The sequence below is a fragment of the Marmota monax genome, unplaced genomic scaffold (genome assembly GCF_021218885.2).
Source record: "Marmota monax isolate L192 unplaced genomic scaffold, Marmota_monax_Labrador192_F-V1.1 WCK01_AAM20220418_F8-fsc00021, whole genome shotgun sequence".
Lineage (NCBI taxonomy): Eukaryota > Metazoa > Chordata > Mammalia > Rodentia > Sciuridae > Marmota > Marmota monax.
This window is the reverse complement of record NW_026695228.1, coordinates 20016659-20036519: the sequence shown is the minus strand read 5'-3', so window position 1 is coordinate 20036519 and position 19861 is coordinate 20016659. Positions and strand designations below refer to the sequence as shown.

Below are 19861 nucleotides of genomic sequence, written 5' to 3'. Positions count from 1 at the left end.
TCTGGGGGTTGTGGCCAGAGTGAGGGAGATTTAACCAGGGGCCACCTAAGGCCTAAGTTGGTGCACACCTATAATCTCAGCAACTCAAGAGGCTGAGGCAGGAGGATCGCAAGCTTGAAGCTAGCCTCAGCATCTTAGTAAGACCCAGTCATAAAGTAAAAAAACTTTAAAAAGGACTGGGGATGTAGCTCAGTGGTAAAGCCCCACTGGGTTCAATCCCCTATATAGACACCAGTTGGCCAAACAATATGGCTAAGCCCAAGGGGACTCAGGCAGAGGCGCCAGGCAGAGCAGGCTCCAGGACATGTGACCTGGACATGCCTCCCACCTGCAAGAGGGCTTTGGGATCACCGCAGGGATGCAGGGCAGCCAGGATCCATCCTGGAGGAGGCAGGTAAAGGGAGGGGGCGACGGGTCTGGTGCCTACACACCACACATGCACAGTCACACTTAGAAATGTAATCTGGGCACCAGCACGTGCCCCTGGGTTCTAGAAATTCTACACGATGAAAAGCTCAAAAACGGGCCCCATGCTGTGAGTGGCTGTGGCCAGGCCGAGTCAGGCTCCCTGGTCCCTGCCAGGGCAAACAGGCCCGCCTGTGCCGCCTGAGCCCCAGCCTCACCCCACGCGGGGATCCTTTAGGTAGAACCAGCCCCTGAGACCCAGCTCTGCTCAGGGTGCAGCCTCCGCCAGGCGGGCCAGGCCTTCTCTGAGTTCGCTCAGCTCAAACAGCCTGACGTCCAGCAGCTGTGCGGCCCGGCCCACCTCGGCCCGCGCCCGCTCCCGCTCGGCCCGGGCCTCTTCCAGGCTGCGCTCCGTGGCCCGCAGTTGGTGCTCCAGCTCTGCGTTGCGTGTCTCCAGGTCCTGTGGGGACAGGGTAGCAGAGTTGGGGACCCCAACAAGTCTCAAGGGTCATCAGCCCTGACTGGGTACCCAGCATCTGAGGGCGCTGGGCTGGGACCTGTTTGTCTCACAGCCGCCTCTCGGCACGTCTGCTCTGCCCAGCACTCCCTGTCCCCAGCCATCTTGAGCATCATAGAACCAATTGTGGTTCTCCTCCACTTAAAGCCCTCCTATGACTCTCACGACACTGGAAATAAATGCACATCCCTAGGGGTGTGCTGGGGCTCTCCTTTCCTTGCTCATTCCCACTCAGCCTCTCGAGCCTTGCAGTTCTTTAAACACTCTGGCTTTCTTCACACCTCAGGGCCTTTGCACATGCCGTGTGCCCAGAAGATGATAGGGATCACTTCCCCAACTTTTCTCTCCAGGAATCTTTGGGAGGCACCAGCCCCTTTAATATCTCCATGTATTGGGCACATAGGAAGTACCCCATGAACATTTCTCGAAGACTCCAGTGAAAGCTAAGCCTGCCAGACCTGGGTTCAAATGCAGTCTCTGTGTTCTCAGGCCAGAACATTTTGAAGATTTGATGGGGTTAAGCAATGGAATTAGCAAGGACTGAGAAAGTGCTCTTTGAGTGAAGGACAGATATGAAACTACTAATTACTGTTGTTTATAAAGCACCTACTAAGTGTCAGGAATTCTGTGGGTCTAGTCTTCCTAATTCTTCATGACGTTAGGTGGATATGGTCCTGATCCACTTACAAATGACGAAATTAAGGCCCAGGGACATAGACCCCAAGACTGTCCTATCCAGGGGTTGGATACCCATTCTCCGTCACCCCACACCCTGGCACCCCCACACACCTGCACCTTCTGTTGGGTCTCCTCCCGCTCTGTGGCATCCGGGGTCTCTCGAGGACCACCAGTCTGATTCTTCAGCGTCTGGATCTCCTAGGGGAGAAGGGTTCCCAGGGTCTGTTCTGGGGGTCCTGGATCCACAGGGGAAGCTGATGGAAGGCAGGGCTCAGGGACCACACTTGGTGCTCACCTGGTCCTTTGTTTGCACCAGGGCTTCCAGCTGCTCCAGTGACTGACTGGGCACCTCCTTCTCGACGACAGGAGCTGTCTCTGCAGCTGCCTGGGCCTCCAACTCAGCCACCTACACCCACAGGAAGCTCAGCACAACACCCCAGCGTGTGCTGTCCCATTGCTCCCCAGGCCCCTGGAGAATCTGCCTCCTACTCATTCTTGGTAGGTGGTACCACCCCTCCTCCGGGTAGTTTGGACTTTAGAGCATGACAGACCCTCTGAGGCTTTCGGTCTCAAGACCCATTTTACAGAGCAAGAAATTGAGCTCCGGAATGATCTGCTGAAGTCATTCGGCCATCCTGGGAACCCCTCTGCTGTTGCCAGAGCCAGACAGTGTCTCTGGGAGGGAAGAGTGCCCTCACCCGCTGCCGCAGCCGCTCGGCCTCTGCACGCTGGGCCTCCAGCTGCTGCCTCCACTGCGCTGCAGCGGCGTTTGCCTCTCGCAGGGCGCCTGCCAGTTTATTGTTGCTGTCCTGCAGCGCAAAGAACTCGGCCTCCCACTGCACCTCGCCCACCGAGCTGTGGAGAAACCGGGGTCAGCAGGAGGGGTAGATAAGCCCCAGGCTGGGGGCGGGGCTAGGCTGGAGCGGGGCGGGGCCCAAATAGCGCTGAGCTAGGGAATTGGGCGGCGCGGGGCAGGCTTAGTTCTGTCCCTGCCCGGGTCAAAACAGACACGTGACATTAGCCCCAGGACGTCCTCTGAAAGAGAGACTTGAAGCATCCCATTGGGGCGTGGCCAGAACGGGGTAAGGAGGCGTGAATGAGGGAGGAAGGACTCCAGAATGAGAGGGGGGTGGAGCCAGCCCCAGGGAGGCGTGGTCCGGCTCGGGATCCGGCAGGATCTGGGTCAGCCTCCTCCCCCTCCCCATCTCCGATCCACAGCCGGAGCGCCTCCTCCCTGCCCCGCCCACCTCGCCCCGCCCTCTCCCTAGGCCCCGCCCCTCACCCCTCCGACAGCATCTTCTTTAGCCGCTCCCGCTCGGTGGGGCCCGGGGCGTCCGCGCTCTGGCTGCGGAACAGTTTCTCTTCGCCTGGGCCATTGGCGCTGACGAGGGGGCTGGGGGGCACCTGCGGGTGAGGATGAAAGCGGGGTGACGGTGAGTGGTGGCTTCAGTCAAGAACGGCTTAGAAAGTCATAGTTGATGTCAGGGCGGAAGTCCCTGTGGTCATGACTGGGGTCAGAGAATCTGAATTGACCTGCGGACCCCGGTAGGTCCTTCCCAGTACTGGCATCTAGGCGCATCCCTCCCGTCCTCACCCACCCTCTACGGCTCCCCATGACCCCTGGACTGGACTTCCGAGCCTCCCACCTTGCTCGGCTGGGCTTTCCCCAACCCCTGAAAACCTGATACACAATCTGCAAAGCTAAACGCTGCCCAGAATCTAATTGCTCCAAGCTGTTCCCTTGAGCACTGCTCTTCCCTGGGACAGAATTTCAACACACTGTTAAGAAAGGCGCAGGAAGCCCTCCCCAGGCGGAATTTGCATCTTGGGAGCAATCTCACTGCCTGGGCCTGCAGCCTTGAGGTCAGAGACAGCAACTTTCTCATTTCTGTAACCCCTGTACCCAGCCCCGGGTCTGGCACACGGCAGGTGCTCAATAAATTACACTGAAAATAAATGAATGGGGGTAGTGCCCACAGACAGATCGCTGTTCACGGCAGGTGCTCAATAAATTACACTGAAAATAAATGAATGGGGGTAGTGCCCACAGACAGATCGCTGTTCTGCGCACCCCCCTTAGCTATTTTAACTTCCAGTCTTCAATTAATTCTGTCATCTGAGCTGATTTTGAGCCCAAGCCAAGCTAAACCTCCTAGGATGTGCTCCATGGCCCAAGTCCTGCCTCCACGGTCCATGCCTCAGGTCTACTGTTAGGTCATCTGTGAGCATTTTCTCCTAGGTACCACACAGTGCATGGCTGATGCAGAGATGCTAGGAGGAGGGGCAGGGAATGCTCACCTGGTGGGAGGCAAGCCCCAGGGCGGGGCTGGTAAGCTCCCCTCCATCCTGAGATTTCTCCCGAGCCAACCTTGCTGCTTCCTTCACTTCCTGGAACTTCTCAGCAAACTGGGGGGTGGAAAGCAGAGGTGAACAAACTCTCCAGCCCCTCTCCAGCCTCCCACCAGGTCACTCCCACCCACTGCCAGCATTGTTACCTTGGAAGGGAACTTAGGAACTGTGCATACCCCCTTATCTCACAAACCAAAAGGGGCACGTTGGAAAATGATGTCCCCTTGAGCAGAATGGGTACCCTGGTGGGAGGGATGTTCCCGGAGGTGGCAGTAAGTACACTGAGAGACATTAAGAAAGGGATTCCCTTTTCCTCTCTGTCAGGCTTATCTCAACAAGGAGAGCCTCTGGCTGGTGCTGACCTTTCTTTAACACCTGTTAACATTCCTTTATAACAGAGAGAGGAGGTCTTGGAGCCCCTGAGAGGCATCGACAGTCAAAGAGTAATTACCTGCTTCCAGTTTTCATTAAGCCAAGCGTTTACATTTACCACCTAGCTCTGGCAATTAATACTGGTTCTCCAGTTAAGATAGAAAGTGTTTTTGTGGGGCTGGGGATGTGGCTCAAGCGGTAGCGCGCTCGCCTGGCATGCATGCGGCCCAGGTTCGATCCTCAGTACCACATACAAACAAAGATGTTGTGTCTGCCGAAAACTAAAAAATAAATATTGAAAAATTCTCTCTCTCTCACTCTCTCTTTAAAAAAAAAAAAGAAAGTGTTTTTGTTTGTTTGTTTTGTTTTAATTTTAAAATAAGTTCCCTTTGTTTAAACCTTTTTTTTTTTTTTTTAAAGCCAGGTGTGGTGGCATGCCCTGTATTCCTAGCTTCGTGGGAGGCTGAGACAAGAGTTTGAGGCCAGGAGTTTGAGGCCAGCCTGGGCAACACAGGCAGACCCCCATCTCAATCAATCAATCAATAAAAATGTTTAGGGTCTGGGTGTGGCTCAGTGGTAGAGCACCTGCTTAGCATGAGCAAGTCCTTGGGTTCAATCCCCAATACCTCCAAACAAAAACTTTTTAAAAAAATTATTTACAGTCACACCACTAGATTCGTGCAAAGGTATTCAGTGTAATTCACTGGGGGAAAATTATCTTTTCAAAAACAGACCCCTGAGCAGGGCAAGTTGGTGCATGCCTATAATCCCAGAGGCTTGGGAGGCTGAGGCAGGAGGATTGAAAGTTCAAAGCCAGCCTCAGCAATTTAGCCCTAAGCAACTTAGCAAGACCCAGTCTCTAAATAAAATATAAAAAGAGCTTGGGGTGTGTTTCAGTGCTTAAGCAATCCCGGTACCAACCAACCAACCAACAAAAAAGCAGCTCCGTGGGTTCCATCCCCTAGCACAAACAATAACAACAACAACAAAATGCCTAAAAATAACTTAATATTCATGTGGGGATAAAATGAACCTCAGGCCCTACCTTGCATCACCCACAGAAATTAACTCAAGACCTAACCTTGAAAAGAACATTATAATACTTCTAGAATAAAACAGAGAAAATCTTCAGGGTACAGGAAGTATTAATCATAAAAAGAAAAAAGAAAAAAAAAGAACAATGGATATAGAAAATATCCTGAAGAAGGGAGGTAACAGCTGAGTACTGCTGGGAAAGTGGGGAAGGACCCCTAGTCCAGGCACCAGGGCGATGACCTGAGGGCAAGGGTGTACCTAAAATTGAAGCAAGTGGCCAGCAGAACAGGGATTCAAACCAGGGAACTAGAAGGGGCTTATTGCTCGTCTTCCCCCCCAGAACTAGGGAATGAACCCAGGGTGCCCCACCACTAAGCTACATCCCCAGCCTTCTTTATTGTTTTTTTTAAGTTTTGAGACAGGCTCACACCAAGTTGCTGACGCTGGCCTCAAATTTGTGATCCTGCTGCCTCAGCCTCCCCAGTAACCAGGATTACTGGCATGTGCCACCTGCCTGTCTAATTCTATGTGCCCATTGTTTTTGTTGTTGTTGTTTCCAGGATTGAACCTAGAGGCGCTTAACCACTGAGCCACATCTCCAGCTCCTTTTTATATTTTATTTTGCGACAGGGCCTTGCTAAGTTGCTGAGGCTGGCTTTGAACTTGCAATCCCCCTGTCTCAGTCTCCTGAGCTGCTGGGATTACAGGTGTGCAACACTGTGCCTGGCTCTGTGTACCCATTCTGCCACTGAGTAGACAGAGGCCAGGTCCTGTGCACTGTCCCCTAGTGAGACCAGGTGAAGACTTAGGCCCAGGCCCGTCTCTCCCCTCTGTTCCCCCCATGCCACCTACCTGAGTCAGATGCTGTTCAGAGGCAAAGCCAAGGCCGTAGACTGTGTTGGCACGACTGTCTGCCCACTGCCCAAACTTCTGGGAGGTTTTGGTAAAGGTCATGTTGGGGGTAACAGTACTGTTGATGATGGCCTGTGGGGATTCAGAGATCAAGGTTGAAGGGCCTGATGACAATGCACATGAATTCCTGGATGAATGAGCACCATTTTGTCTTAGGGCTTCAGAGGTCACTGCTCTGAGCCATTTCAGGAGGAAGAGATGGGAGCCGAGAAAGGGCCAGGGTTCCTTGTTTCCCAGAGCACCCAGCAAGGCAGTGACCAGACCCAGGCCTATCTCCTGGGGCTCTAGTGCCTATACCCCACCCAGACCCTGCAGACCTTAGCGCCCCCAATGCTGATGATGCGGTAGACATTGCGAGTGGCATCGTAGAAATAGGAGACGGTAAGTGCATGCTTGCCCGCAGGGATCCAGTTCCTCTTGGTGGCCGGGTCAATCTGGAACACGTGTGCCCGTGTACTGAAGATTGGCTGCTCCCTAAACGGGGAGAGGGGACTCAGTGGGGGACAAGCACCTCCAAGGAGCTCAGGGCTGGGTAAGGTAGGTGGGAGCTTACCTGGCTGTGGACATTGGTCAGGCTGGGCTGGGTGGGCTCTAAGGAGCAGCCAGAGGGGTGGCAAGAGTGGCTGGCTTGGCCCCTGGGGACAGAGGGGTCCTGTGAGTGTCCTCTCAGGTCAGGCTGAGAAGGCCAACAGGTCCAATCTCAGGACACCACCAGGTGTACCATTTATAGAACTTTAATCAAAAAGGCATGACAATCAGGAGGTACCAGAGAGAAAGGACCCCATCATTCTCCATTTGGGGAAAGCCCCACAACATTCTGGGCAGGAGGCAGCTCCGGAGAAGACAGGTGGCCCCTAACATGTAATATAAACTTCTCATCATTCTGGTTACTGGGCTCCCCATTGAAGCCTCTCCACCCTCGGGCTGGGTGGCAAGGCCAAGGATAACTCTGCTCAGTACTTTCCAGCACATTCAAGATTGGGAGAAGGGGGCTCCACAGCCTCCCAGTTGGTTCCAATAGCCACCGTCCCAGGAAGCCAGCAATGCTGATGGGAGGAGACTTCCTGGTCCTCAGGCGTCCCCAAACCTACATCCCAGGGATCTGCAGGGGATCCAATAGGGGGTTGGAGAAGTAGGACTCCAGGAGGGGGAGGGGTGGCCCCCAGCCCGGCGCCTCCGAGGTCAGAGGGGGGAATGCCCCCCCATCCTGTCCTGGGCAGCTGCTATCCCGGTCACAGGGTCTGAAACCGGAGCCCCTAGGTGGGGGAGGAGCGGCAGCTAAGGCCTGGGTTGGGGGCGGGTCCTGAGACTGACAGGGGCTGAGGATTGAAGGGGTCCCCGGAACCCAGGCCCTTCCGGCCCGGCGGCTCCTGCCGTGACTCGCAGCGTTTGGGAAAAGTTACTCACCAACTAGTCATGCGCCTAGGACGCCGCGGGCCGCGGGGTTCCCCAAGGGGGATCCAACACCTCGCAGAGCCCAGGAACCCCCAATCGGGCTGGGGGCGAGACCTCATCCCAAGCGCCCCAATCCAGAGGCCTGATATTCATTCAGGATCCAGTCCCACCCGCGTCAGGAGGGCATCCCGTATGCGCCCCAACTTCATAACGCGCCGCCCAGACCCTGGAACTTCCCCGATCCACGCAACGCTGCCTTGACTCCGGTTCCAGAACTTTGGGGACATCACTTCTGCCTCCTCCAACCCAGGTCCGAAACTTTGGGGTCCTTCCTCCCTCGCCCCGCGCTACCTCCGGCAACCCCGGGTCCGGAACTTTGGAGACACTGGCACTGATCTCGACCCCAGAACTCCAGGAGACCCTGCCAACCCCCCAGTCCCTGGTCTGGAACTTCGAGAACCCCCTCTGCGCCGCTCTCCCAGCCCAGGTCCGGGACTTCGGGGACCCGTTGGCTGATTTCTTCAATGCCGGGGCCAGAAATTTTGGAACCGCTCGCTCTGTCCCCTCCCCGACTCCGACTCCGGAACTTCGGGACCCCGGTGATTCCCCCAGCCCTGGAACTTCAGAGCTCCTCGCGCCACCCCCGGGCCCCGAGCCCAGAACTTCGGGGTCCCCCGCACCCTCCGCACCCTCTCCCGGGCCCTGGGGCTTGGCGGCCCCTGCGCTCCCGGCGCAGGATGGCCGGCCGGGCTCACCCTGCTGGGTCGGCGCCCGCCAGTGTCCGGGCGCGCGTCGGGTGCGGCCCCCGTGGCGGCGCTGACTCGGCGCTGCCGGGCGCCCCGCTCACTCCCTGGTTCCCCGGCCCGCGCCCTCCGCGCCGCCCTCCGCACCGCCCGCGCCTTTGTCTGCGCCGCCGCCGCCGCCGCCCGCGCCGCCTCCGGTCCCATCGCGGCCGGTCCCGACGCGGACGCGGCCCGCCCCGCCTCCCGGGGCCCCGAGGCCGCCCCGCTGCGCCCCCTGCCGGCCCTCGGCGGCGGGCAGGAGAGGGAGGAGGGAGAGGGAGGGCCGGGGTGTGGAGGGCAAGGGGACCCCCGGGACTGAGGAAAAGCAGCAGCGAAGAGGGGAGGACCAGGGGATGGGAGGAGGAGGAGGAGCTGGGGACACAGAGACAGAGGGACGGACATCCGGGATGAGGCAGAGACCCAGACTGGAGGAGGCACAGGAAGCAGGTGGACAGAGTTGATCAGACAGAGATGTGACCTCACTCTCCTTCAGGCTTCTAAGGGTCAGTCCTGGTTTTTGCTGCCTCTGCCCTCGTGCCCGGTATCATCCCCTTCAAACAGTGATGGGGGTCAGGTCCTTCCCCCACCAGTGGAGTTGGGGAGGATGGAGGGGTGCAGTAATCATTCCCACGATCTGCATACCATAGAGCTCAATGGGTGTTGCCAGGAAACTGGAGACCTAGGCCGGGAGATGGCTGGAAGTAGGACCAAGAGAGAAACTGTTCTATCTGTCCTCCCTCCCAGCCCTGATTGCGGGTATCCGTCTCCCTCTTTCTCCCTCAAGACACCAGTAAAAAATGTCAGCGATGGTCCGTTGCGGTGGCGCACAGCTGTAATCCCAGCCGCTCAGGAAGCTGAGGCAGGAAAATCGCGAGTTCAAAGCCAGCCTCTGCAAAAGCGAGGTGCTAGGCAACTCAATGAGACCCTGTCTCTAAATAAAATGCAAAATAGGGCTGGGGGTGTGGCTCAGTGGTCGAGTGCCCCTGAGTTCCATCCCCTGTATCCTTCTCCCCAAAAAATGCCATCAAAGGATCTGGGGGTATGACTCAGTGGTAGAGCCCTTGCCTAGTAGGGGAGGTCCTGGAATCCCTCCTCAGCAAAAATAAATAAATAAATAATAAAATGTAGTTAGTTCCAGCTACTGGGGAGGCTGAGCCAGGTTGGAGGGCAGTCTGAGTAACAGAAATCCTGTCATCCAGCCCCAAAAAGAAAAGAATGGTTGAATCATTATTAAGGTTATATGTTGTTAGAGGTTCCCAGTGCTGGGGGTGTCCAGCTCCCGGATCCTGGGGACCCCCTAAGGCTGTGTTTAGCACAGGGAGCTCTCTCTTGCCACACTCGCCAGGAGACGGTCCTTCTAGAACTTAAGCAAGACCTGCCTCCTCAGTCCTGAGCCCCCCAGAGGGCCCCACTTGTGAATCCTGTTGCTGCTCTTTCTCTGGAAACTTCCCTTTGGCCCTTTGGGACCAAGGTCTGCGGTTCCCCAGAGCTCGGAGCCTCACCCTTAAATTTCCTGACTTCCTCAGAGGTTGTTGCTTTTCATCTAAGAGACCTCTGCGCTTGTCCTCTCTCCCCTCGTCTTTTATTTCCATTTCCTCCCAGCGTGAGTCACGTCCCTGAGCTGGTAGCTACCTTCCAATTACTTGTAGGTGAATTCCAGGTCATTTGTCTTTGGAGACTTACTCCCAAGCCACGATCTGAGTTCTCCTCCCTCCGGGCCTTTGCAGATCCTTCCACCCAGAATGCCCTCTCTTCGTGCATCTGTTCCTCTGTCCTTCCAGCTCCGTTCCTGCCTTCTCCAGGAAGCCTCTGAAGTCCCAGGGCTTGGAGGGATTTTGACCTGTGTCTTCCTTCCTCTCTGAGGCCACGAGGTCTGTTACCTGTTTATGATACGGGTCGGGACCAGGCTGGGTCCTTCTCTAGGGCTGCCCATCCTGGTCCCCAGCTTTGCTGAGCACAGGAGCAGCTGTCCATCTCTGTGCCTCAGTTTCCTCAGCTGCTTCTGACTCCATGAGGCATGTGCTGAAGCAAAGGATTTGGCTTTGTTCTCAGGCCTGAAGCCATGAAATGCCTGAACATTGTGGGGAACAAAGAAAATACCGTCTGTTCTGTTCAGAGAGTGACTTTTTCTTATTACCAACAAAATATTTAAAAAAAAATAAGTATCTGGGATAGGTGCTGGAAAGGCCAAGTTGTCTGGAAACTGCTCACAGTTTGCCAAGGACTGGGCTGGCTGCAGAGCTGGGGCCATGTGGCTATTCTAGGGGGGTGGTTGGGCAAGGGGCCCAGGCAGACTTTGCTCCTTATGTGGGCAGAAACAAGAATGTGAGAGAGAGTGCAGAGTTGAGTTGCTTCCCTGGACACCCCCCCTCTCAGGCCTCTGGGAGGTGTAAGGACAGGGCTGGCCTGGAGCAAACTCGACCTGAAGCTGTCTCAGCCAAGTGCAAGCCGAGGGAGTAGCTTCCTCAGTGTAGCCCTCAGTTTCCTAGCCTGGAGAACGGGCTGATGGTCGCAGGGCTGGAGGTGGAGGGGAAGGGCAGGGAATGTCCAGGCAGTATCTGTCCCCTGGGTGTAGACAGGTAGGGGGCTGCCCAGAGCTCAGACTGAGCCCTCTTCTGCCTGGGACTTGAGGCCTCTCTTCCAGGAATGGGAATGTCCTTAAAGGGCAGGCAGTGGTCACCACCTGAAGGCAGCTGACTAGATGTGACAGCTGGGGGCGCAGGAGTGGTGCCAGGGAATGACCTTCGTATTATAGGAGGGACCAAGAAAGGACCAGGACAGCTCACTCGGCACTAGTGAAGCTGCATCTGCAGTGGCAGCTACTTAGCCAGCTCTGTCTCTGCCTGGTTAAATCTGACTCAGTCGTTGGACCAAAGCTAAATTGCCTCTCCTTTCCCGAGGGTTCCTACCCAACAGAGTAGGAGAGGTCCAGTCACTCTTCCCCAAAGCTGTGTGTCCAGCCTCCTGGTGTGGGCCTCAGCCACCACCTCGGACCTGATTACTTCACTTCTTACACGTTCAGTCCCAGCACCTAGAGCAAGCCTAGCCGGCAGCAGTGTCCATAGGTGCTTTCAGAAAGTGGGTATCCCTAGGCCCCAGCCTTGGACCTCCATGGCCTCCAGAGTCACACGAGCCAGCCTTGCCTCTTACTAGCAGTGCAACTCTGAAGTCACTTTCCTCTCTGTGTGCCTCAGTTTCCCCACTTATAAATTGGGCATTATATGTGGTGCCCAATTCTGAGGTTTACAGTAAGGATCCAATGAATTCTTATGTAAAGAGAGCATGACCTTAGGTGCTTAATAAATGCTTGCTGTTATAAACATTGGTGATATATGGTTTTGATCCTGGACCAAATTATTATTATTATTATTATTATTATTATTATTATTATTATTATTATTATTATTATTTTGGTACTGGGAATTAAACTCAGGGGCACTGGACCACTGAGCCACATCCCCAGCCCTATTTTATATTTTATTTACAGACAGGGTCTCACTGAGTTGCTTAGTGCCTCGCTGAATTCCTGGCTTTGAACTTGAGATCCTCCTGCATCAGCCTTCCAAGCCACTGGGATTACAGATGTGTGCCACCACGCCCAGCCCTGAATGAAATTCTTAAGATTTTCATTTTCAGGGGTTGAAGGGTCCCAATAAGGCATGAGTTCTGTAGGACAGAAATGGGTCCAACCTGCATTACATCCTTGAAATTGATAGCTTCCATCCCCTTGTGTGCCCCTTCAACCAACCCCCAGTCCCGTAGCCATAGCTAGTTGGGCCAGCCTACAGACCAACTCCTATTCATCCCTCAAAATCCTGCTACCAATGCCCCCATCTCAGGAAGCCCTCCCTCCTCTTCCTCTAGACCCTCTCCCATCCCTTTCCCTTCTAACTCAGCCTAACCCCATGGTTGGCAGTCTCTGTGTCCACCTCTCACTCCCCCAGCCTGAGTGTCCCTTGGTATACAGGGTGGACACATGGGGGCCCTGGAGAAGGGGAATTTGGTGATTTCACATTTCTTAGGGGAGACCCTGCCTTCAATTCAGAACTTAATTCTGCCCAAGACCAAACGTAATTCATTCAATGAGCAGCTCCGGGAAGCACGGAGCCAGGGTGGGGTTAGATGGTGGGGTCTGGAACTGGGTTGTGGACTTAATGTCCCAGGACCAAGGTGGGTTGGGGGTGTGAGGAGGCGGTGGGTGCCGAAGCCCCCTAAAGCTGGATCCCAGGTTCAGTTCCCGCAGAGCTAATTACCCTAGTTTGCCACATGCACTAATTACCTCCTGGGTGCCAGGTGGCTGGGCGGGGCTGCCCCATTTTTGGGAGGTAGGTCGCCCGATTATTTTTGGATTCATTGTCCTTGAAGGCTCCAACATCCACCCGCGTGGAGGGCAGAAAGTGGGGCGGAGAAATTGCGGACACAGCAGCAGGGACGCCACGGCCTTGGGTTGTGGTGGCCTCGGTGCTCTCTGAGCAGAGGGGCTTGGGTGGAAGGAATGAGGGTCTTTGGCACCCGGCCAGTGGCCGTGGGCTCTGGACTTGCTGAGACTCGGTCAGCGCCACAGCCCATTGGCCTAAACGTTTCTTTTGAACTTAGCACCGCTGGCAAGAGCGGGGCTGGGGCTTCAGGTGGACCTGGGTTCCCGTCCCCGTTCCCACTGGCCACTTCTTTGTGTCATCATTCACAACGAGTGCTCTGGACAGAAGCATCTGCAAAGGCCCTGAGGTGGGGACAAACTGGGCCTGTTGGAAGAGCACTGGGAAGGCCGGGGTGACCAGGGCGGAATAAGGGTGGGGAGGTTGCTGAGACCCGCGGTGGGGGTCACAGGAGCTCAGCAGGCTTTGTGGTGAGGTCTGGGTTTAGTTCTGAAGGTGCTGGGGAGCCATGGGAGAGTTTGGAGCCGGGGAGGGAGGAGCACATTCGGCTTCCTACCACCAGGCCTGGGCAGGGATTCGGCTCTTAAAAGGGAACAACGACGAGGTGTCTGTACCCGGGGAGAACGGAGACCGACCCAGCTTTCTCTGAGCCCTGGTTTCCCCATCCTGAACAGTCTTTAGACGCAGGTAACCCCGGGATCCTCTGGGCCCTCGCCAGGGAGGCCCCCCGACCTGGAAGCTCCCGGGTGCTGGTGGAGCAGCCTCCCTCCAGCCTCCAGCCTCCTCGCCACTTGCCCCCCCCCACATCCCACGCTCCTTCTGTGGCCTTCAGGGAACAGCTGTGGAACAGAGAGCGGGAGGCCCCGGGGAAGGCGGCATGGAGGGGCTCCGGGGGCCGTGTTCCTGCTTGGTGACAGCCCACGCGGGGCCTCTGGGCGCCGAATGTTCTCCCAGCAGCGGGTGACTCAGACACCACAGCCTCCTCTCTCGGTGTGCCAGAGGAGGCTGCTCCTGGTCCTTGGCACTGTCCTGATTGGTGGCCAGCAGCCTGGCTGTGTCCCCTGGGATGCCAGCACAGCCCCCTCACCAGGGAAGCCTCCCCCCAGCCACACTGCTCTTTCCCCTGCCCCAACACGTTCCATGAGCCTCACGGAGGCTCAGCCTCCTTCCTGCCTATGGCCTAGACCGCCAACTCGGAGACCCCCTCCTCCAGGAAGCCTTCCTAGCTCCCTTGCCAACTCCACCAGCTCTGGCACCTCAGGAAGCAGGGGGTGGTGGGGGGCAAGGGGTCTGAGCCTGACTTTGCCTCTTCCCCGGAATGGAGTCTTCTTGGAGGCCAGGCCAAGCCAGGCTTCTCAGGGGCCACACCTTTGTCCAGTGTGGGGGTGCTCAGAGGGAAACCTGGAAGGAAGACATCACTGTGGCAGCTCAAGGCCAAGGCTGGGCCCCCGTAATCTGCCTTTTGGCCTGTGCTTTAACCTCCTCTGCTGAGTGTGGGTGTGGGTGTATGTGGTTCTAGGGATGGAATCCAGGGCCTCACTCTTCCCGAACCACACCCCCAGCTCTTTTTATTTATTTATTTTTCGACACAGGAGCTCACTAAGTTGCTGAGGCTGGCCTTGAACTTGCAATCCTCCTGCCTCAGCCTCCTGAGTTGCTGGGATGACAGGCGTGGGTCACTGTGTCTGGCTACGTAGGATAATTTCCGACAGCATCTTGTGAGGAGGAAAATCAGGTAAAACCACAGACCAATTCTAGAATGGTTGTTGAAGGCCACCCTGAGGAGGAGCTGATTTAGGGGAAAGGTCCTAAGGGAGAATGCGCTCAAGCCCCTTGGAGCAGCCTTGAGTGGGTGTGGCTGGAGCAGAGTGAGGGAGAGGGTCAGAGGTGCGTGGGCAGAGAGGTTCCCAGGCTTGGGCATGAGGAGCCTTGTGAGCCCCAGTGAGGAATGTGGGCTTTGGAGTCAGAGTACTGGGGAGCCACAGAAGGCTGTTTAGCAGGAGAGGGGCATGATCGGCTTTTCCATCATTAGATAAGATTGACCAGGCAGCCACATAATGATAGACGGAGGCTGGTGAATCTAACGCAGCTCTCACCGGCTACTGCATAGGGAGGCGAGCCCAGGACCATGCCTGAGAAACACGCAGCATTGTTATTATCACTTTCATTATTTTTCTAGGGATGGCCACAGGCTCAGAGCTCATATCCCTCCCAGGGCCTTGGGGAGGAAGCTCATCTCAATAACCCCTTCCTGTCCTGTCCTGCCTTCCTCTCCCTCACAAGGCCCTGACGGCCGGCTCCGGGTCTTATCACTGAGATCCCAGGCACCAATGGGAGGGAAACATCTGCTTCCGGAAGCAGGGAGATCCTCCACCCCCGGAGGGGGTCACAGGGGACGCAGGCTGGGGAGGGAGGACCCCTACAGGAAGGACCAGAAGGGTTACATGCAAGCTGGGCATGGTGGCCCACACCTGCAATCCTGGCCACTTAGAAGGTTGAGGCAGGAGGATCGCAAGTTCAAGACCGGCCTCAGCAACTTAGTGAGATCCTGCCTCAAAATAAAATCATATAAAAAGGGCTGCGGATGTAGCTCAGTGCGAGCACTAGCCTAGCATGTGTGAGGGCCCTGGACTCCATTCTCAGCAGCTCCAAAAAAAAAAAAAATCTTGCCCCACTTCTCAAAATCCCTTAACTCTGTTAAATAAATAAATCCCAAAGTAAATAGGAATCAAAAGGCCAGAGTTAGGGAAGGGGCGTCAGTACCCCTAGCCATCTGCTCCACCATCCCATCATATCTGTGGTTCTTCAGGTTTTGGGGTTCTTCTGAGCTGGTGCTAGGCTGAGCCCTCAGGGGTCTCTTGGGGGCACTGCTGTTCTGGGGGCAACGCCAAAGGAGGTGATGCGCAGAAGTAGGGGGAGTGGAAATCCAGGTGGTGGGTGCTAAGGAGTCAGCAGTTAGCATCCTTGGGGTGCAGGGAGGTGGGGCCTTCCTGGGGACCTGGCTGCACGTGTGAGTGAGGAACACGTGGGTAAATGCAGGCGTATCGACCCAGGAGAGCGGCCACACCTGTAGGGGCTCATTCAGATGAGATTGGGCACATTCAGGGTGGTATGGATTGGGGGCACCTTTCAGAGAGCAGCTGGGACACCATGGTGATGCTGGAGTCCATGTCACACAGTGTAACTGGTCACGGTGACTTCCAAGTCATACCTGCTGAAGACCTCCGCCCCCTGGCAGCTGTGGTACCTGCCGGTGTGGGACTCCATGGTGTAGAGCAGCACCAGACCCTGAATAAAGAGCAGGAGTCTGGAGTCTGGCAGGAGGAGGGGCCCTGGGAAAGCCCCGTGGAGGGCAGGCTGGAGATGGGCTGCCATGCACAGGCATGCTGGAGCCCCCACCATGGAGGCTGTCTATACGGGGCTCTCTGGGGGTAGCCAGCATGCTTAGAAAACATGGCAGTCCAAGCCCCACCCTTCCAATCCACCTCTTGTTTGTTCACTCACACATCCCCCATCTGTCCATCTATCCATCCATTATCCATCCCATTCATCCATCCATCCTATCCATCCATCCATCCATCCTATCCACCCATCCATCTATCTATCCATCCATCCATCCATCCATCCTATCCATCCATCCATCCTATCCATCCATTCATCCATCCATCCATCCATCCTATCCATCCATCCATCCCATCCATCCATCCATCCATCCTATCCATCCATCCATCCTATCCATCCATCCATCTATCCATCCATCCATCCATCCATCCATCCTATCCATCCATCCATCCATCCATCCCATCCACCCATCCATCCTATCCATCCATCCATCCATCCTATCCATCCATCCATCCATCCTATCCATCCATCCATCCATCCATCCATCCATCCCATCCATCCATCCATCCATCCTATCCATCCATCCATCCATCCATCCATCCCATCCACCCATCCATCCATCCTATCCATCCATCCATCCATCCATCCATCCTATCCATCCATCCATCCTATCCATCCATCCATCCCATCCATCCTATCCATCCATCCATCCTATCCATCCATCCATCCCATCCATCCATCCATCCATCCTATCCATCCATCCATCCTATCCATCCATCCATCCATCCATCCCATCCACCCATCCATCCTATCCATCCATCCATCCATCCATCCTATCCATCCATCCATCCATCCATCCATCCTATCCATCCATCCATCCATCCATCCTATCCATCCATCCATCCTATCCATCCATCCATCCCATCCATCCATCCATCCATCCTATCCATCCATCCATCCATCCATCCATCCTATCCATCCATCCATCCTATCCATCCATCCATCCCATCCATCCATCCATCCATCCTATCCATCCATCCATCCATCCATCCATCCCATCCCATCCATCCATCCATCCATCCTATCCATCCATCCATCCATCCATCCTATCCATCCATCCATCCTATCCATCCATCCATCCCATCCATCCATCCATCCATCCTATCCATCCATCCATCCTATCCATCCATCCATCCATCCCATCCACCCATCCATCCTATCCATCCATCCATCCCATCCATCCTATCCATTCATCCATCCATTCATCCATCCATCCTATCCATGCATCCATCTATCCATCCATCCATCCATCCATCCATCCTATCCATCCATCCATCCATCCATCCATCCTATCCATCCATCCATCCATCCATTAATCCATCCATCCTATCCATTAATCCATCCCATCCATCCTATCCATCCATCCATCCTTCTGTCCACCCATCCATCCTATCCATCCATCCATATATCCATCCCATCCATCCAGCCAGCCATCCATCTATCCACCCAGTCAGCCATCTCCCCACCCGCCCTTCCCTCACTCCCAACCATCACTGTGTCTTCTGTCCACCATCTACCCATCTCCTCCCCTCCCCTCCCCAGCCCCCATTCCTCCATGCTGCTCCACCATTCTCCTTCCTCTCCATCCACCCACACAAGCCCACATCATCCAAATCTGCGTGTCCACCCAGCTGCCTTTCCACTCTGTCCAGCCTCCTCCCACTCATTCTTCAAGCCCAGCTCATGGCCCCTCCTCCAGGCAGCCCTCTAGGCTCTTGCAGTTCCTTTGTGCAGCCCAGGCCTGAACCCATGGTGGTAAGAGTAAACACGGAGTCTGGCTCTGCCTCCAGACTAGGGACTCCTTGAGGACCAGGCCTGAGGTCTAGGCTGCTTGGAGGCCCAACAGAACCAGTGTGAGCTGGGTGCCAGGAAGTGGAGTAATTTCTGGTGTGGCCCATTGAGGAACTGAATATGTCTCCGGGGTTGGGGGGATGCAGTGTCTTGTAAGCCCAGCAAAAAGGTCCCAGGAAAGGAATCTGGACTTAGCCTGAGTCCACTCCAGGGGGCAGCAAGGGCAGAGAGCTGTGTGTCGCTATGTGACACTGGACAGGTCACTTGACCTCTCTGAGCCTGTTTCCCCTCCTGGAAATCAATACGTCCCATCTTAATACACATTGACCAGGAGCCCAGCCCTGCACTAGGCCCCCTGAGCTGGGCTCTGTGGGTCCCAGGCCTGGGAAGAGGCTGAGGGGAGCTGGGGCTGGAGGAACCAGAATGGAGGTGTGAAGGCAGATGGCGCTGACGGGGCATGGGGAGGGGCATGGACATACGAGCAGGGCATGCATTCTCTAATGGACGCAGCTTTACAAGTTTTCTTCTCTGACGTCATGGTGCCAAGGATGGAACCCAGCCCTGGAGCCTCACATGTTCCAGGCAAGATCTCTACCCCTGAGCCCCTGCCCCAGCTATCGCCATTCCTGGTTGCCAGAGTAATGAGTGTTCACTATGAAAACAGTTTCAGGAAACACAGGCGTGCATAATGTAAATGATCTAAACAGATCCCGGGCAGAAGCATTTCATTCCCTCAATGAATTTTTATTACTTGTTTATTTGCTCCTGGTATTCACTGGTAAATTTAAAAACATTGGCACAGAAAACTAAATTCAGATACTGTTTTTGCCCCGGGTGACAGTGATCTGTGTACACCCTGAGTGTACCATAAATATCTCCATAAATATCTATCAAGTGGATGAAATTTAAAAAATAAAACCAATGCCCTGAAATAACTGGTACTAGCAAAATGGTCTACTACCTTCTGGGTTTCTTTCTTTCTTTTTTTCCCCGCTTAGCCCAAACAGAATAATACCATGTTGATAAATTCCAGTCCATGTTTAGAGTCCTCAGCATCACGCTGGGCGTGGTGGCGCACACGGGTAATCTCTGCTACTCAGGAGGCTGAGGCAGGAGGATCACACGTTTGAGGCCAGCCTGGGAAACTTTAAACAATAAAAAGGGATGAGGATGAAGCTCATTGGTAGAACGCACCTGGGTGCAATCCCCAGAACCAAAACCAATAAGCGCGTTAGCATCAGAGTGAACTCAGGTTAGAGAAAAGCGCATGGTATAGGCTGTCCCTCATCTAAGGCAGAATATGAATGTATTTTTATCTGCTTGTGTCTTTCTCACTTTATTTTTTTTCCAGCAGGGCAGCGATGGGAACCCAGGGCTCTATGCATGCTTGGCAAGTGCTCTACCACCGAGCTGCACCCAGTCCCTCCTTGCTTATATTTAAAATGGAAGAATGAACTTCAAAATTTAAGAGAAAAAAAAAAAGAAATAGGATAAAAGGAACAGGCTTATGGAGGCTGGATGTCTTTGAGTTTATCTTATTTTTGTCAACATGACTCTGAAACCAAAACCAAATTAAAGGAGGAGAAGGAGAGAAAGAGAGAACCAGAGAAACTTGAAATGAAAATGAGCCGGCGGTTGTGATTTGGAGTTGACAGCTCAACCACACAAATAGGAATTATTTTGAATGACTTTAAAACACAGTAGGTTTTTTTCAGTGCTGAGACTGAACCCAAGGGTGCTCTCCCACTGGGCTACATCCCCAGCCCTTTTTATGTTTTGAGACAGGGTCTCACTGAGTACCCAGACTGACCTTGAACTTGTGATCCTCCTGCCTCAGCCTCCCCAGT

General features: G+C 54.8%; 1 protein-coding gene and 1 long non-coding RNA gene across 5 annotated transcripts; one reads left to right on the top strand and one right to left on the bottom strand.

The window, feature by feature from the left end:
* Positions 1–444: 444 nt before the first annotated feature.
* Homer3 (homer scaffold protein 3) lies at positions 445–10152 on the bottom strand. 2 transcript variants are annotated; one of them, XM_046437342.2, is made up of 10 exons: positions 10129–10152; positions 6822–6903; positions 6586–6742; positions 6209–6340; positions 3899–4006; positions 2883–3004; positions 2299–2455; positions 1896–2006; positions 1712–1798; positions 445–865 (listed from the first exon to the last, which is right to left on the bottom strand). In XM_046437342.2, exons 2-10 carry the CDS (start codon positions 6833–6835, stop codon positions 674–676), a joined length of 1080 nt encoding a protein of 359 aa, XP_046293298.1. In that variant the 5' UTR covers positions 6836–6903; positions 10129–10152; the 3' UTR covers positions 445–673. The 2 variants fall into 2 exon arrangements, with proteins under 2 accessions (XP_046293298.1, XP_046293297.1); XM_046437341.2 differs by lacking the exon at positions 10129–10152 and adding an exon at positions 8419–8553.
* On the top strand, positions 8761–19529 carry LOC124088038 (uncharacterized). Of its 3 annotated transcripts, none has more exons than XR_006850255.2 (3): positions 8761–8948; positions 14414–14556; positions 19369–19529. It is a non-coding gene; the product is annotated as an uncharacterized LOC124088038 (long non-coding RNA). The 3 variants fall into 3 exon arrangements; XR_009226077.1 differs by having other exon boundaries at positions 19366–19529; XR_006850254.2 differs by lacking the exon at positions 8761–8948 and adding an exon at positions 13365–13508 and having other exon boundaries at positions 19366–19529.
* Positions 19530–19861: the final 332 nt, after the last annotated feature.

Coding starts and splice junctions, on each gene's coding strand:
- Homer3 (XM_046437342.2), bottom strand. Junction 4,007..6,208: donor CTGAACAGCATCTGACTCAG/GTAGGTGGCATG, acceptor TCCACCCCCCAG/TTTGCTGAGAAGTTCCAGGA. Junction 3,005..3,898: donor TGGGGCTTGCCTCCCACCAG/GTGAGCATTCCC, acceptor CCTCACCCGCAG/GTGCCCCCCAGCCCCCTCGT.